Genomic DNA, 18,659 nt, shown 5'->3' on the forward strand with positions numbered 1-18,659 from the left:
CGCCACAAAGAGTGTCTATTTTTAACTAAGGAAACATTCTGTTGTGCTTTGGTAAATATTTTCCTTCTGTTTCACCCACTTTTGCCTTGTTGATTGTATGAGTCTAGGACAAGCTGGAGCCAGGGTCCGGTTCCTTAGTCACATGAAACAATATGTTATTCTGTAAATGGTACTGTTCAAATCAGTAGGATGAAGCATCATTTAAGGAACTACTCAACACTTGTATAGGTGGGAGAATTTGGCCTAGTGCAAACAGGAAATTACTGTGGTGAATCATTGCATTTACTGGGCAGTAAATCATACTGGAGATTTCTCATCTTTCTATTATCTTCCATACTCCAATCTATGTATTGGATAGTTTTCACTGCCTGTTTATAATAGACCATTACATTCACATTGGAAGCAGGAATTAGCCTGGTTTTATGGTACAGAAAGGACCAAAATGCATCCCTGTAGCCGTAAGAAGAGAAGCAGACTTCCAAAACTAGCAACAAAAAGCTTGGAATGTGGCCACTACAAGAAACGGTCTCCAAGGCTTTGTATTTGTTTAACTGGGAATCTTGGGGTTCTCCTGCTTCCAACTTCAATAGGTACCTGATATTTTAAACAAATACTTTGTTACTGTACTTTCAAATAGCTCTTATGGGCCTTATTCCATAAATAAGTACTACTGGAAATGAGCTGTCCATTTACAGCTTCATTTCTGTCTTTTCGATGGCAATTTTAAATTTGGACCTGCTAATTATGCTACATCATGTCCTCCTGTATACATTGTGGCATGGCAAGTTTCAGCATGCACAGCAAGCATAGAGACTGCAAATACAGCTTTCTAGGATCTGTAGATACTGCCTCGGTTGGTACCTCTTGATTCCTACAGCTGTGGACAGAACTACTTAGTTTATTAGCCAGTGAAACCTGGGCTGGGAGAAGTATTTTCTACCTAGGGACATAGAATATTTTCATGATCTTCCACGCTTTTAGGGATTTCTGCTTTTTTAACCTGCTCTATTCTAAGAAAGGGAGAAAATTTCAAGCATTGAAGAGGTAAGAAATGAGGACACAAGTATGAATGCTTGGGTAAACCTCTTCAGTGACACTCATCTGGGGAAGGGGATGAAGTTCAAAACACAGATTTAGTTATAAACAGAGCTGTCTGAGCTTTTAGGAAAGACTGGTTTGCACTTCTTGTCTTCTGCTCATGCTCCCCTGTAGGAAAAAATTGCGTGCCAGATCTTTGTGTTGGGTTTTTTTTTAACTACCTTTTTAGGTATACTGATGTAATTACCGGTATACTGATTCAGGTATTCTGGTTACTGATGTAACATTTTCAGCAAAAATGGCCATCACCATCTGGAAGTTCCTAGCTGTAGTTAGTTCCTAACTGTAGTTAGAGCAATTCCTTTCCAACGGACTTGTGATGGGCAGCTCTGCAGTTCTCTCTCAATGTAAACTTTCAGGTTATGCTGCCAGTGGGTAGAGCTTTTATATCTTTGGATGTAGGATGAATGCTCTCCAGCTTCCTTCATCCCTTGTTGCTACATGTTTCTTTAGTGCACACACCCACTCTAACGGCATTTGCTGGGTTAGGTGTTTGTCTGTCTTTCCCTTTAGATGCTGTTGTTTTGCCAACTGTTAACTCACCTGACTATGAAATCCTTTGTTGCAAAGGTTTCCTTTATTAATATTCTCTTTCACATATGTAGGGATCAGGAGATAGTGGGCTTAATTTGCACTAACATAGAAAGCAAGCATAAGGCTTTCCCCTGCATGTGCTTTCAATGTCTGATTAGAATACCCATCAAGTATCAACCGTATGCATATAATTCTCTTTAAAGGTGAACATCATACTGTGTAAATAGGTCTTGAACTAAATGGATGACTAATAATTTAAAAGGCACTCAATGAATAAGGAAGCTGTATAAAATTCAGAACTTAGTGCAGAACACGTGTGGATTTTTCCTTCTTCTGAGTATCTCTTCTGGAAAGCAGTGCTCTGTTGCAGAGGTTCCATTTGCACGCCCTCGATGGAAAGCTTAAATTATGCGGTACTCTAGACGTGCATACTTCTGACAGCTTGCATCCACGCTGCCAGTGAAATGGGGTTGTGACATTGCTATGGAGTTTGTCTCACATTTTCATAGTAAACAGGAATACCTAATTAGCTGTGCTGAGACAAGCCATTGGGTAATTGCTTCTGGGATGTCTGCTGACAGTGGCCTGTACATGATGCTTCAGAAAGAAACAAACTATAATGACAGATGTCAGTGCTGAGCAAGTGAACCTGAGCAGCTCTTAGTCATTTCAATGACCATGAAATAGGAGCTCTACTTACCTCTTGCTGCAGTACGAAACTGTGTTGCAAGGCAAAATTAATTTCTTTTACCAATTGCAGTCATTCAGATCTCCTTAGAATGCCTGTTCTGGTAACTGATGTCCTGCTTTTCTATGGCTTTGAAATCTTTAGATTTGTTAGGTGAAAGATGATGTACTTTCACTTAGTGGTGATTATTTTCTTTCGGTAACTATTCGTGCTCTGCTTTGCCTTTAGATGATTGAAATAGAACATAGGACATGGACAAGGTCAGTATTCCTGTGTTGTGCCTTCTAAATGCATTCTGCCTTTCCTTAGGGATGCTATATGATGTCATCGCATTTATGCTTTTCCTGATAACGCCCATCTTTCCTCAGAAGGTAAGGGTATCAGAAGGACTCCTGTTTATTTGCTCAATTCTAGCAGAGCTTATCTCTGTCCTGAAGAAGTCATGCTACTTGCTTTGTACAGATAGCTGTGTTTCTCCTCCCTCTTCACACAGCCATGTATCTGAGGCCTGAAGGCGTCAGAGCTTGTGAAATCGTCTGAAGTCTGCAGAACAGTCTTCACTGCGGAAGATGAAAATATATAGTGAAGGCAGGAGATTAAGAGTGGGTTGCAGCTGCAGTGAAGGTGTAATTGACAATATAACTGTCGCTTTTTGCACGATTTTTATTGTAAATTTCCAAGAATTGTCTGCTACTGGCTCATCATTAATGATGCTCTATGGTTACTCCTAAATGTTTTCCTTGGATTCAGAGCTCCTTAGTGATGACAGAGATGGCATGTTCAGACTATTTTTACCTCCCAAAATACCTTTTAATCAACTGTGATGAAATTTCTCTTGTGTCAGACTGCCAGTTTGACTCAGTCCTGCACAGATATGAACCAAGAAATTTCCCAGGCTGTTTGCACCTCTTCAGACCACGACAAGTAAAGCTGGTTCTTCTGTGTGACATTAGTTTCTAATGCCATTGTATGTAGTGATCAGATGCAGTTAGTTGTTGACCGCATTCAATTGTCTTCTAAGCTGTGTGGTCAGGTCTTGAAGAACCGCAGGCTATCAAGGGTGAAGAAACTATTTTGATCTGCCCGTTTGCAATGCCTTAGGGCATCTGGAGATGTGATTTGTTTTCTTCTTAGTACAGCTCTGAGAAGTACCAGTCTCCACTCAAAAGTATGTAATTGTATGCTTGCTTTTTGGTGTATTTCTGGAAAAGGTAATTAAGGAGAGAAACTCTGAGCTACTATAGAGAAAGTGGTTTGCTGATGTTCCTGATCTGACCTGTGCTGTTAACCTAAAACTGGCACATCTGATCTACTTTATGAAGCAACAGTGACCTCCCATGGGCACAGATGAGCTGTCGGTGGTGTATCTATTCCACTGACTTGACAAATCCATTATGGAATTGAGCAACTAATCGCAAACTATATGCAAGATTTCTCAGCTTTCCAAGTAACTAGCCAGGCATGGTATTAACCTTGTTTATTCATCAGTTTTCTGGCGTAGATTTTTCACAAGTCTATACCTGTCACAAATATCCAGCAATGCTGAAGGCAAAAGTTTAAACTTAGAGGCCAAATATGCAAATAGGCAAAAGGGAAAAATCTTGTTATTTGGAGAATTGTGATGGCCCTTCCTTTGGGTGCTTCTCACTTTAACCAGTTTTTCAGTAAGAAAGTTTTTTATTCAGACAGACCTTGGAAAGATGTTGCAAGAAAAAATTTCCAGATGTTTCCTCTGTTTTCTCTTCTGTTTTCTTTGCCAAAGCAAACCTTTAGAAGCTATAGAGAATGGATCTGTACTCTGAGGCCTGATTTCAAAGGTGGCTTCTCTGTGCTTTCTCAGCTGAAAAGTACTAGCATATGCTGGTTTGTTAACAGAATACAGTTATTTTCGCAGAGCATCTAAAATCGGGGCTAGAAAGCAAAATGCATCCTAGTCTGCTGTTACATGTAGCTGATGACGTAAAACATGATCGTCAGTAAGCCCATTGCTGAGCTCTGGAGAGGAATGATTCAGCTTACATGGTTTTGGAGTGGGCTGACAGAAGTTAGCAAAAATTGGTCTGCATTTGCAGGCATGAGCAGGTTCGTAGGCTCGCGTCTTATAGACTGGTTAGATATACTGTATTTTTAATGTGTTGGGAACCATCCTGGCATACAGTGGGACAGGGAGTCAGTTCACAGTACTTTCCCATTTCCTCTCTATTTTCTTGAGCTCTCTGCATTCTTTCCAAACAGCTTAGTCATCATGACTGTAGGTGGGGAAGAGCATTTCCTCATGCTTGAAGAGGTGGGCATGTCTCTGATGATAAAATTGACCTTCTTCCTCCACGACTGCGTGCTGTTACTGTTGGAAATCGCAGTGTCAGGCTTTTCATACGTGTCTTATTACATCACTGTCATTTGGAAATCTGAATATTTAGTGGGCCAAGCAAAATAATTTTTAGAAACTAGTGAAGGGAACAAAGTATTTCAAGATCTTTCATTTTACTCAGTCCTTGGGTCATGTTCTTGTTACATTTTAATAGGACTGTACAGAGTTACACCGACTGAGAACAGGGCTCTTAGATGTTTGTTCTTGGCATTATTTTTTATACTTTCAGCAGGAGCACTGAAGCCTTTAGAAACAATGTACGCTTAGCTCTTAGGTTCAGACATAAGTGATGACTGAGGAACAATGGGTTATTGTGCCTCAGCTAGGCTGGACTAACTGAATGTAGAAAGACAGAAACAGTGTGAAGCCTATGGGGCTTTGGGGGGCTTCGCTTCTGAAATGAAAACCAGACACTTTTGCTTATGCAGAGGAATTGGCACGGGAAGGAGAAAAAAAGCCATCCACATACACCTACATTTCTGTGTACATTGAATAGCTCTAAATTTAATTTTAGTATTATATTTGCAAACTGACTGTGCTCTGAAATCCACAGATGGTTCATCTTTCAAACAAATAACCTTCAGATTGTGGAGTACCAGCATCTAACTGTAGCCACAGGGTACCAGTGTGAAGCAATTTCGGAGTAGGGCGCAGCTCCTTCTGTTCCTTGTTAAATGCAGATTCAGGCTGCCTAAACTGCTTTGTGAATTTCTGTACAGTTATTTTGGTTGAAGGAGATTTGAGCAGAAAGCACAAGAAAAATGCAAAGAGTCAGGCTTGACTTTTTAAGAAACATTTTAATTTCACTTTTATTTAGAAATACTTTGAATGCTAAGAACATATTTAAAAAAAATAAAAAATCCCCAAATTCAATATAGCATTTAGACCTGACTGAATGAGCTCTCTTCAGTGACTTCAGCATTCTTGGTGCAACTAGGGAACCTAAACAGTAAGTTGGTCTTAATGTTTACTGTTTCACTTTCACTCACTCACTGAGAATCTCTTTGTATTTAGTTTTTTATCATCCTTTTAATTTGCAACCATTAAAAAACAAAACCGAGCTAAGACAATCGAGAGTGAGCAATGTAAAATTTTGTTCCTGGTATCCCAAGTTGTGTCACTAGATGGTGCTGTGAATTAGACCGTAGGAAACCTTCACTGGCAAACAAAACCAGCTGCAAGAAGAGATGGGCAAGGAGCAGCGTAAAGTGGAATATATAAGGGGGTGTGGAAATCTGATGTTGAAACAAATCCGATGTCCGAGGATTCCCCTGTGTTCACCAATGTTGTTTTAAAATGTACATCAGTGAGGAATATGGCAGAAATACCATTTTTATTACTTTTCCCTCTGCAAAATTGGTGACTCAAACTTGTCAAATATTTGTGTTGGTTTCTGAACTGGCTGACAGTTTCACTGTGAGCTGTAACCAGAATCCAGGGGGAAAGGGGCAGTACACTTTCAAAAATGCAGCTGGTCTTAGGTCCTAAGTCAGAACGGTCCATGTGGAAGCTCGGGTGAAATCATTAATCTCAATGGATTCATAGAAAGTAGCATTTAAACGTGAGTATTGTAGAACACGAGGGACTATGTAGTACAGATTCTGTCATGTGAGCTATGGCTTGATACATGTGCCTAGGCAACTTGTTATTTTAGATAAGCTGCATGTCCCGCAGCCCCTTGAACAGTGCAGGTCTTCTGTGAGTGTTGTGTCAGACCTGCCAGCTCCCTGCAGATGTCTTGGGTACCCCAAGACATCTCAGCAAGCAGAAGATGCATATAATAAGGCAGCTGGCTCTCACTCTTAATGTCTTTGTAATGTCTTGCTGGAAGTATCATAGCTACTCCTCCTTTTTTTCCTACTATCTCTACATTTCTGAATCTCAAGATTGAACTATACTGCTTCCTGGCATTCATGCCTTCGAAAATGTTCCTTTTTGTCTCCCTGCAGCTTATAGGGATTGTTACTGGGTGAGAACTTAATTTAGACCTGTACATCCATACCAAAACAACGCTTGAGTAAAATAGAGGCCTTTTGCTGGCTCTGCAAAGCATAGACTCAATTTAAGGATGCACAGTTAGGGTTAATACTTTTTGTCCGTGCGCTAGAGCAACAAACATGTATTCTTTCCGAGACCGGGTACTTGAGCGGTCTTCTCTATTTACAGTCTTTTTTTTCTTTTAAAGGATCATTTATCTGCTTAGTTATTGAAATACAATGACATGGCTGGCAGCCAGTCAAAATACTTGTTTTCTCCAACTCTTTTGCAATATTGTCTCTCTCACCTTTTAAGTCCTGTCCCTGACAGACACAAGCACATGGGATCTGCTGTTCTGCTGCTGGGAGACTGTTGCTACTCGAACAGTTTTGCTTGCTTACACTGAGAAGTGAGTTATTCCACGTGAACAAAGGTGGGGAAGTTGAGCCCCTAAATTTTCAGATTATTTTCATACCGTTCTTTTATTTGCAAATCCTTTCTCTTCTTTCTTGTCCTGTCTTGACGGAGATGGCTATAAAATGCTAATAATGTGTTTTCTTTCTTTTTCTACTTCATCTCAGACTTCATGGTGATCTAGTGGAGAATGTCACTTAAGGATACAAGGTTGCTCTCTGCCATGTTTTATCTTGTAGTTGTCTTTGGTCTGCCTTTCCTGGCAGGGATTCAGTAAAGCACTTAAGTTGGAAAGTTAAGTGCTAGCCTGACATTAACCATAAACATGTGCTGTTTGAATTGGGGCCCTTGCACTTTTTTGTTTATGGTAGTTAAATATTCCATGAAGTTACTTGGTGCACCACTTTGAACATCAAGCTAGGCATGTCTACAAAGGTGTCAAGTTTGCTCTTCAAAGGCATGTGATGTCTGAATAACTGAGTACAACTGCCCGGACTCAGTTCTGGCAAGCACAAAGAAAGTCCGGTGATTCTCCACTGGACCGCTTACAGGGCAGCAATCAGTGAAGGAGGAAAACACTAAAATGCAAATTGTACAGGTAGCTGTGTGATTTTCATGCATATAATGTACTGCACCAGTCAGAACTCTTTCAGTAGCTACATGAATTCTATGTGTGAGAGGGTGAGGTGGGGACACTTAATTGCACAGGTGATTCCTGATCTCCTATGCTCTGCTCTGCCTGGTATGGTTTTGAACTCCAAATCTTCTGTGTCTCTGATTGTCTGTGGGATATCAGAAAATTTGTTTTCAAATGCATCTCTGTATAAAGAGCAAGGGCTGTTTCAAGTCCTGCTTATATCCCCTGTAGGAGGTAAGCTTCAAGGTACCTGTATCAGAGTAGAACTTCGCCCAGGAGGCTGCGAGGCAAATGCCACTTCTATTAGCACACAACTCTTTTCCAGTATATTTTAGTCCCTTGATGTTGAATTTCTGCTGCCTTTGAAAGGAATTCCAACAACAACTTCTAACATTCACTGAAGATATTTGCCAGAAACTTTATGCTTCCACAACCAAATCTTCAGAGAACCTCTCATCTCAAAAAAAAAAAAAGAAAAAAGAAAAAACCCGCATAAACAATGTTCCTTAGTATCTGCATGTCAGGGAGTCTGGAGAGAGAGAGGCAGCCTATTAGTCATTCAGCAAGCCAAAGCATCTGAATGAAGCAAGAATTAAGATGGACCAAATTGCAAATGCTCTATTAACAGCAAGTTAGTTACATTAAAATTTGCTTATTTAGGGTTAATAATTAAAGTAATACATAAGTGGGGATAAGAAAATAAAGGCCCTAAATCCATTTTTCCCTTCTGAACAAATACATTGAAAGTCACAGACAACAATGGTTTGTAATCTGGGGTCAAGTTTCAGAGCCTTTTTCCCATACACTGAGATTATATTTCACTCCCAATGGCCTTCATCCAAATTCTTTCAGCATCAGGGAAACGACTCCCACTGAGGTCAGTTAATGCAGTCCTACCATGGCTACATAAGAAGAGAGAACTGATTTCATACAGACCTAAAAACGGTACTTACTCTGTATATGGTTGGGCATGGTTCTGCCTAGACTACGTAACAAGGGAAGAGCCACTGAGCACGGCGGTTTGCACTGTAGGTGTGTCAGGTGGGGGGAAGACCAGGCAAGTGTCCCCTAACTTGCCCCTGCAGAGATGGGTAGGGTCAGGATGTCACTTTGCTCTTTGGCAGTTATTTGAAATGTGATGAGGTATCTTTACTGATTAGTTTAGACCTCTCAGGCTCCTTCAGATTTCATATCATTTATGCTGGTTGCATCTGAAAATGTATTGTGCTTTTCTGAGATACACCAAAAAATCCTACCCTGAGCATGCATGTAACACTGGGTCCTTACAGCCAACAGCGGGGAAGATCAGAGATGATGGAGCTATTGTAATTGTTTGGAGTATTATCCTACCTTTGCTAAAACAGAAGTAAAAATACTGTTATCCCTTATCCTTGACCTAAAGCAGTCACTTTGCAAATGGGGAAATAATTTTGATTAAAAAAAAAACCAAAACAAAAAAGCCAAACCAACAAGCAAAAACAAAACAAAACAAAACAAAAAACCAGCACTGACAACAAAAAACATTTCCCATAGAAATGGAAGTCAGGAATTTAGTAAGATTCTGGCTGGCCTGAGAGGACATAGCAAACAAAACCCCTCTTATGGTGGGTAATCAAGTTCATGATATCTGAAGTTAACACTTGATTATGAAATTTGATCCAGACATTGCTATGCTAATCTCTGGTTAATAACACAATGAATAAGAGCAGAACCCTGGAAAACAGCTCTGTAAAATTTCCAAGATTACTGAACTCCTTTATTTGTTCAATGTTGTGTATAGTATTGCTTTTTGGTTTTCTTTAATAATTGTGACATCTGGTATTTATCTAAAAATAAGGAAGTACACCTTATTAGTCAACAAGGCTAAGAAATGTATTCAGCAGCATTCAGTTCCTTTGTAGTAGAATAAACTAATCTCTAGGTTTTATGTATGCACAGCTCTGTTGTGACACAGGTTTAATAACCAAGCCTTTATGTTCTATTAAGCTTAGGCACAAAGTTTAAGGAGAAATATCACAATAAGACAGGGATGTATGAGAGATCTCACAGGGGCCAAGAACTGGTGTGTTATACAGGATGATAAAGTGAACATTAGTCTCAGTTCAGAACTTTTAAGAGAACTCTTGCTGATCTTTATGGGGCCTGTTCCTGTTGTTATAGCTCTGCATGTGCTTAAACAGTTTACTGAACTGAGACGTAAGCAGTAACGCAGTTCTGGGTGTATTTAAAGCACTTGATGGAGGGGAGAAAATGTGCTAAGCATTCAATTATTGCTTTCCCCCTTACATTTTAGAACCGTGTTCTCTTTTCATTGCAGTCAAGGAAAGCCTAAAGGCAGCCAGAAATGGCAGTGGTAACCATAGCCTATGAAAAACACAGTGTACCGAATGCAAAGACACTTTGCAGGTAGCCTGTAAAGTGTTTGGTAGCTCTATTTCAAAGGTGGACGTGTTGCTCAAGCAGTTGTTTAGCTTTGAACTATTGAATCCTCACAGCAGCTATTGAATGGCTACACAGCAACAGCTTGACAACATCTGGCCATGGTTGTGAAACAGGCAGAAATGTGGAGCGGTTGTCCAGAGCTTTTCTGTTATAATGCAGAATAGCCAAATATGGCAACCCTGTGCGCGTTCCTCCAGGCACCTGTGTTCAGGCTTTCTTCCCAGAAAATTAAAACCTCTCTGTTGCAGATATGAGTTCCTAGAGAAAGTCTCTATTTCGCACCAGCTTTTACCATCTACAATTGTTTGTGTCCAATAAGCTTTGTCAAGTAAAGCATGCCACACGCTGCAGATGAGGAAAATAACATGTTATCTGATAGACCTCCAATAACAGTCTGTGAATAAATCTTCATTCTGTGCAACTGATGTTTTCTGGAAATATGTCCAAGAGGACAAACGAGAAAATTCCTACTCTTGAGTAATTATATTTTATGGAAATATATTTATTGGTGATAGGAGAGATTTACTTAAGATTGGTCTTGCTATAGTTCATATCATTTGCTTGAGCCATGAATAAATAAATGATTGCTATGTCAGCTTTTGAGGATCAGACTCTCTGACCAAACCAGTCTAACCTGGCGATTGTTTGGGTTGGTTTCTTGCCACGTGTATTTTTTTTCTCTTGAGCAGTAAGTTCCCATGAAAGTGTCAACATATTCCCCCTTGTTGTGAGTTAGTATTTCATTAGCATAAATCATTTCATGTCTTCTGGAGTCTGACCTAATTTCTCCATGAGTACAAACCTGCATCTAATCCTTCTTTGTCATTTGTATTGCTAGGGAAATTCCACTACCACTTCCTTATGCTACAGCTGCTGCCCTTACAATTTGTGCTCTTAAAAGATTTCATTCTTTAGTCTCAGAGCTCCTATCTCAGTAGCAAGTCCTTCTTTCACCTAAAGATTACACTGACACAGAAGAAATGGAAACACCAAACAACTCCACAGTGTGATACCTAGGGTTTTTTAGGGCCATACCAGTACTCACTTGGAGAACAGTAACCAGCTGATGGAAATGCCCACCAGAAAAAGTTTTATTCTCATGAAGAAGGTTAATGTCTCTCACTTCAGATCACAGACTTAGATGCTTTAAATTAGAGAAGGTCCACTGATTCCAGCAAGGCTTTGCTACCTGAGCCAATGCACACAGCATGAGTGCTGTATTCCTACAGTAGACTGCATCATGTTCCAAAAATATACACTTATCAAGGAACAGAGGTGAAAGATGACGCAACTTTCTAGGATATGTAACTGGCTGGGGGTAAGTTTGTGTAGGGAAATGAGAAAATGCAAAAATACAGGTGTTGCTTGGAATTTGCTCCTCTTTATCCAGGGTGAAGAGGCTAATGGAAGCACAACTCACAGAAGGAGATCTTGCTTTAAAAAAAAAAAAAAGAAAAGAAAAAAGAATTAAATATTTACCTAGTAACAGAAATGCCAGTTGACAGATTAAATATGCAGGTTCCTTGTTATCATTCCAATAATTCCAACACAAAAAGTCAGAGCTGAAGGAGGAGCAAGTACCTGGTACAAGCCTTACACCTGTGCAAAGCAAGAAGAGACTTGCCACCTGCAGCTCTCTGGAGAACAGTGACCCCCTAGAAACACTGTGATTGTTTCTCAGTCCTTCTGCATCCTTTTCCACCTCGGGTGCATTTTTTACCCTCTTGCTTCTTGTATATACTAAAGGAATTCATGAGAAGAACGAAGCTGTCTAATCTGTCAGGGTAATTCCTGCATTGAAATAAACCAAGCCAACATGGCTAAATTGATTTTGAGGGACCTAGACAGATTCATGTCCCTGATGATGTGGTCACTGGTGTAAGTGTTGTGTGAACAGACATTTCTGCTTTTGTTGTTAGCTTTGGCCTGATCCAGGAACTACCGGTCCAGCTTTATGTGGGATATATGCCTAAGAATCACAAAAGTTCAAGCTTTTTTCCATTATTGAATGTGCTTGAGCTTCAGTGAGTGGCGGATGTTCTGAATTTTGTGCTAACTGAAACTTTCTGGAAGAAAGTTACCCCATAGTTTCAGCCCTTTTCAGATCCATGGCTATTGCTTCAATCTCTGGGTAACTCACAGGTCCTGTTCTCTGGCCACTAAAAGGGAGAGAACCCACTATTCAGTGGAAAGAGGCTAGACATGGCCCCACATATTTTGGGGTTTTTTTTGTTGCAGTGATTATCTCTACATCCCCTACTTGTGATGTGGTACGTAGTAATACCAGAAGCTCTAGACCTCATGTCCCTTCCCACGTGATGGTTTGCACCAACAGTCGCAGTCAGCTCACGGTGACTTAGTGCTGTTAGCTGAGCTGTGTCACCTGATTGGGTGACAGCTTTGCATGACTGTTCAAGTTAAATGCATTCATGTAAATAGTCTTCATAGAGAAAGTGCTATATGGATACACGTTTTGACTCGCATTTCCACTTAGCAAAGAGCAGGGAAATTAAGTCAACGGAAGTCAGTGAGTGAATTGCTGTTCCATTTGTAAGCATCCAAACCTACCCTGATTTGAAGATTTAAGAGCAGTGTTTCATAGGCTTTATAGCGTACTGTGCAGGGATGGCAGGTACCCTCTTAAGGGTAGCAATACAATACATGGACCAGGACTCAACAAGCTGTTTCAGACTTCTGCAAGGCCCAGGGGCTTAGCTTCCAAGTAGCTCACAGTGTAGTACCTGTATAAACATTTTAAATGTTCAGAAAACACTTGATTTTGTTGCTAGTATTGGAAAGCTTGAAAGTCAGCCCATGCAGTGGAAATAAATTCTTTAGTCTCAGATTCAGTCCCTCTCTTAAAACAAATTCTTCTTAAAACAAATATTTAAATAATATTTTTAAAGCATCAAAACGGGATTCTCCCTTTATTTTGCTGACCCTCTTAAACAAGGTAAGCATGCTTCTAATCTTTTTTTTTTTTAATAGAAATCTGTCAGAAGCACAGGCAGTAGTACGAAACAGTCTGCAGGTGCACTAGAAGCCCAGTAAACCACAACAGCCAGATACATGTGCTGGATAAAATATACAGGGAATATGCAATATGCACATCAGATGGCACTGGGAGCTTTTCAGTCAGAATAAGAGAACTATTCATTTAGCATCATTCGCTAGACATTTGATGCATCAACATGAAAGGGAAACTTTTGTGCTCAGCAGGTTAGATTAGAATCTGCTAAGAAGTCCTTTTGAACTCACAACAGTTCTGTTGTTCCTTAATATTGCGCACACAAATTAGTGGCTCCTCCTTTAGTGAAGTTTCACCGGAAATCAGGTGTCAAACATGGTTTTTACTAATTAGCCTCACTTTTGGCAGGCCGGCTCTCACTGCTGAAGTGGTGAGTACATGGGAGAAGACGACTGCTGAGCCTTTTCTTGCTGGGTGCTGTCATAGCTAGGGGTGAGATGTTGTTACAGCTGAGGTTATTAGATGTAGTTGCAAATAAGCCAACAACTTCACTTCTTTTCTTTTTCTTTTGTGTGCAAATGTCTAGTCGTGGAAGTAAGCACTCTGGTGTTTTATGGGGCACTAGTGGCAAGCAGCGAGGCTACAGAGGCCAGAATGCAAAGTGCCAGTCAAGGCTTAGCCTAAAACCCTGCCTGTAAAATGGGAATGATATTCACGTCTTTTCTCCACCCTTTTTCGGTTTAGGTTGTAAATTCTTTGGCACAGAAATTCAGTTGCTCAATGTGTGTATAGAGCACCCAGTAAAACAAGACTGGTGTCTTCTGTGGGGTTTAGGTATTACTGGGATACAAATTAGTAGCAACAAGTGGTTTGAGAGGGGCAGATCAGCAAATCTTTGGATTTGGCTCCAATACGTGCAGTGTGAAGTGTGCTGCCCCAACGCTGATAAAGCCATTCAGATGTGGGAACCACCTAAGGTATGGTCAGTGATGACCGTCTAATTCATTGCGGGACTGAATTTTAAAGAGTGATGTAGAAACAAGGCTCTTGTTCTATGTGGAGCTGGTGGGTGGAAAATTTCTTTCTCCCTTGAAAAAATATAACCTGAGTCCCATCATGAGGAATGACTACATGTAGGTAAAGAGGATTTCAGTTTGCGTGGCTCATGCCCTTTCTGTTGAGGGTGCAAATAGAAGGCAGAGGAATGGTGGTGTGCATGGCAGGCTGTAAGAGGTAGATGTTTTTCTGCTAAAACTTAAGCTAGGAGTGTTAGTGGCAGTGAGGCACTGGAGTAACTCTACACCTCTCAGTAACAGAGAGCTTCATCTAATACCTCATTGCACTCTGTGGCTTTCTGTACATACTGCTTTCCCTCAGGACAAATTGTTTTTGTTACAGCAAGCTGAATGGCAGCTGATATAATCAGTAACACTTGGAGCGATAATACTGCAGGGCTGTAACTTGCATTGGCTGCTGTGTTTGTTCTTCCCAGGGAGAGAAGGGTTTAACAAAGAAATGGACGATGCTGTATATATTGCTCAATAGGATAACTTCTGCACGCATTTTACAGACAGAAAACCGAGCGTATACGATACCATCAAACTGCTTCATTCCAAAACCTGCTCCTCCTTAAAATGTCAGATCTCTAACCTTCAGACACGATTTTAAGTTTTTTGAATCTTTGCATTCCTGGGGATGCTGCTAGGCCCAGCTGTGTTTTAGGGAAATGGGGTGCTGTTCCCTTGGTCACTCTGTGCTGCGGGAGAAACCCACTAGAGCAGGAATGACATCTATGCGATATTTTGCATGCTGTGAAAGCTCTTTCTGTTTGTGCTCAGGAAGGGCTGTGTATGTGCAGGACTTAAACTAATCCACCCCGCTAAGAGAGCTTGTGCTTGGTGCGAGGCCAATCGAGTCACTATAGCTCTGGCTGGCACAGGACCTGGGAAGGCTTGTTTCTGTCTACCTGTGAAGACCCACCTAGCTGTGATCTGGGGGAGTGGGCTTGTCTGGTGTGGGATTCATAGCTCTGATACCAGCACTATGTGAACCTGAAGCAAGGTCTTTGGTCCCCACAGTTCAATTTCATCTGCCTTCAAGTCGGTATCTATGAACTAGACTTGGAAATCTCAGCTGGTCATTTAAGTTCCATTTACAGTCAAGAAAGAAACAGGCATCCTGGGGGATTCTCCTGAAGTCAGATGGCTTGCATGAATTATCTGTTGGAAGATGTGTTTCTGTGGACTAGAGATGGGGTATGTGAGCACTTAACTGTGTTTCTCTTCACAGTCAGCGTGATGGGTGTGTTAATACTTCTCATCTCAAGGTTTTTTCCTGTTTGTGAGTAACTGAAGACAGTCATATTGTTCCTATGTTCTATGCCCAGGGCTGTGTGGTTTGAGGCATCTCGCTTCTACTACAAGAGAAACAATAGCACGTTGTTAACACTTTCTGCTGGCCCATGCCTTCCACTTGATCTGAGCCTTCCTTTGCTATTTAGAAGCATAAGCTCCTAAGATACGGCTTGGAGTTTGCATTCAGTAGAACGGTTTCATCATGGGACCTTCACCTCACCTGTCTGGATGCTGTGCACCATTATCTGAGCCAAACTATGCAACAAGAGTGGTCTTAATACGATAAAAACCTAAAGCAATGCGTTCTGCATCTGTGAACTGCTGTGGAACCAGATGTAGGGTAGGATTCCATGGGTGAAGAAGGGTCAGAAACTTGATGAAGGTGTTCTGATGAAACAGAAATGGCTGTTGAAAAGAGCAGTTTCCTTGGGAGCTTGCTTAGTCACTCTACCTAAAAGGGAAGGAGCTGGCACAGATCTATTCCAGGGACTGTGGTAAGTGTTTGTGTACTTGTGCCGAACTCATGTGACAGCTTTGACTCATGTTCCTCTGTAAGCCCCAAGGTAGACCTCGGTAACCTTTCATGTCCTGTCGCTTACTCAACGTATTGTTCTGCTCTCTAATAACCTGTTCCTCATCTCATGTTTCTGTTGCTTTTTCAATTTCTAGCTATATCTGATAGACAAGGAGGTGGCCTTGTGAATCTCGACAGTTAGAAAGGAAGGACTGGTGGTGAAATAACTTTATTTTAGGACAAAAAACCACCCTTCTTAATCCAGAGCTATTTTTGACCTGAGTGATTGTGAGATAGAGTAGGTACATAGTACGTTATGTGCAGAAATTACATACTTCCTGAATGCAGGGAAGGAGGTATTGGTATCCCTAAAGAAGTGGGAGTTGAACTGTAGCTTACAGTGGGGTTCATCTTCAAGCATCACTCAGATTGCTGGGAATTCCTGCCTTCAGTCTATTTGTGGCCCTAATCTTCAGTTATACTGACTGTCACTCATGTGAGGAACTGTCACTCATGTGAGGAACTGTCACTGAACTGGGTGGCAGCTAGCCATTTAAGCGTCTCCTCTGAATACACATCTTGTTCTGGGGTTTGGGGTTTTTTTGTGTGTGTTGGGGTTTTGGGTTTGTTTTTTGTTTTTTTTCTACTGATCACTGCTGCCCCTCAGGTGTCACAGATGAGTCTGCTGTGCATGTATCTGGTTCTGGAAATCAAGGCTGGAAATCAAGAATGTTTCTGGAGTAGGTTGAGTTTGGAGTTATTTAACGCCACACTTCGAGCCTCTGCCCACATTCGTATACTCTGCCCCAGGCCCAACACTGGAACAAAACATCTAGACTTGGGCTATGCATTTCTGGAGATGAAACACTGGCTTCTGGAATAAGGGGAAGAGCATGAGGTGTGGAAGAAAAAGCTTATTTGTCATTACAAGCCTGCTGCTCCCACAACACATACACACTTGTGCAGTGAATATTTCGCTGTCAGGTATTTCAGGGGAATTATAAGCCAGAAACAAACAATATATAAAACGGCAGGAATGACAGAAAAAACAGTCTTAGAGCATCCACACTTTGCCCAGAGGTCTCTGTAAAATCAGTGACAGCAGAATTATCTGCTCTCCTCTCCTCTTCCATGTGCTGTCAGACTTATCATAGCTTGGGAGTAGCTGGAGTTGTGATTTTTCCTCTCTGAGGCTAGCTGCCTTTTCACTTGTCCCCAGGGATTATGTTTGCATTGCCGTTGGATCCTTTTCCTCCTCCTGCTGTTGTGCTGTGAGCTAGATGCTGTTATAATGCTGTTATTCCAGCTGCAATAGCCAGCAAGAGTCAGAGCCTGTGGATGCTAATAACAGGATTCCAGGTGGTTTTCCAGCCTTCAGAGGAGTGTATCCAGCTCTTGTGCATGTCACAAGCTTTAAATACTCAAAAATCCCTAATCTGATCCTCAAAACTGTAAGATTGGCTTGTGATTAAAAGGATTAAACTTCAGTTTTTTCATATTTGTAGTCTATTCTTGAGTCTTAAACATGCTTAGGCTCATGTTTGCAAGTACTTCTCTGCAGTTTAAGTCCCTGGATTGACCTTTCTTATTTAAATGGAGATATTCTCCTAACCACTTGATTCCATGTGCTGGTTCTTTAAGATAAATGTAAAATGTCACAAATTTGAAAATAAACCAGAACAGTTGGAAGGGAAAAAAAAGTGAAAAATCTTGGCACCTCAGACCTGGCAATGAAGTACCACACGAAGCGTTTTACTTGCTCGTACAGTTTCACCCACTTCTCTCAGAGAGTTTGCTCCAATTTGCTCCTGAGAGATTGAGCAAATCTTACTCTTCCTGCAGGACAAGTGGCCATTTTCAGCATGAGTCAACAACAGTAAGCTGCACTTCATTAGGCCGCTTATGCCTTGAGCCAAATCCAAGCAGTCAGAAAAATGTTTTGGTCCCCATAAAACATGTCACAGTCGGAGAAATGCAATGATCCCTGTAAAACATGTTGTGTCCTGCCTTGCTGCGCTTCTAGTGCAAACTTCCGAGCTGCTGACTGCCGTCTTTCTAGGTGGAATGGAAAAGGAGCAATCAAGAAGTTTTGGCCAGTGGGTTTCACACCTCCTGCAGGAGATGAGCCCAGCTGCTGTGAATGTGAAACCAGCCTTACAGCGTGACTGGATTTATCTTTGCCAAGCCTTGAAGACATCCAGGGTGGGGGATATAGGTGGGGTGTTACCTCAGGTATGGCTGGGTGAAGAGGAACTGTGGTACTACACTATTGTGAGCTGGCCCTTCCGCTGTCTGCACAGTCTGTTATTGATCACCAGCAAGATTCTCATCTGCTAAGGTGATGAGTGTTATTGCAAAAGCTCTAAAATAGATTATTTTATGTGGCCCTGGGACCAGTGTTAATATTATTGGAGATTTAATTCACTGTTCTCCCACAGAATACACATGAAACAGCGAAAATCTCCCCTTATTTGTAGCTGATGCTTGAGCGAAATTTCAGGTAGGAGGAAAGTGGCAACAGATGATATAGTAGAGCTTTTGTCCAACTCAGGGAGAAGTAAACTAACTTCCTCCTGAACAGAAAGATTCCCTAGGGTCCAGCCATGTATCTGTGAATGTGGGTGTGTTGGTTGGTTGAATGTGTTGTGTTTGGGGGTTTTTG

General features: G+C 41.2%; 1 protein-coding gene across 1 annotated transcript in view; it reads left to right on the forward strand.

Annotated features, from left to right (window-relative positions):
• Window positions 1-2,571: 2,571 nt before the first annotated feature.
• Window positions 2,572-18,659, forward strand: part of POU2AF1 (POU class 2 homeobox associating factor 1) — a 58,423-nt gene continuing 42,335 nt past the window's right edge. The window contains exons 1-2 of the mRNA XM_059829556.1: window positions 2,572-2,580; window positions 2,689-2,691. Of these exons, the coding sequence (XP_059685539.1) occupies window positions 2,572-2,580; window positions 2,689-2,691 (12 nt within the window). The remainder of the gene's footprint in view (window positions 2,581-2,688; window positions 2,692-18,659) is intronic.

The sequence above is a fragment of the Gavia stellata genome, chromosome 26, assembly GCF_030936135.1.
Source record: "Gavia stellata isolate bGavSte3 chromosome 26, bGavSte3.hap2, whole genome shotgun sequence".
Lineage (NCBI taxonomy): Eukaryota > Metazoa > Chordata > Aves > Gaviiformes > Gaviidae > Gavia > Gavia stellata.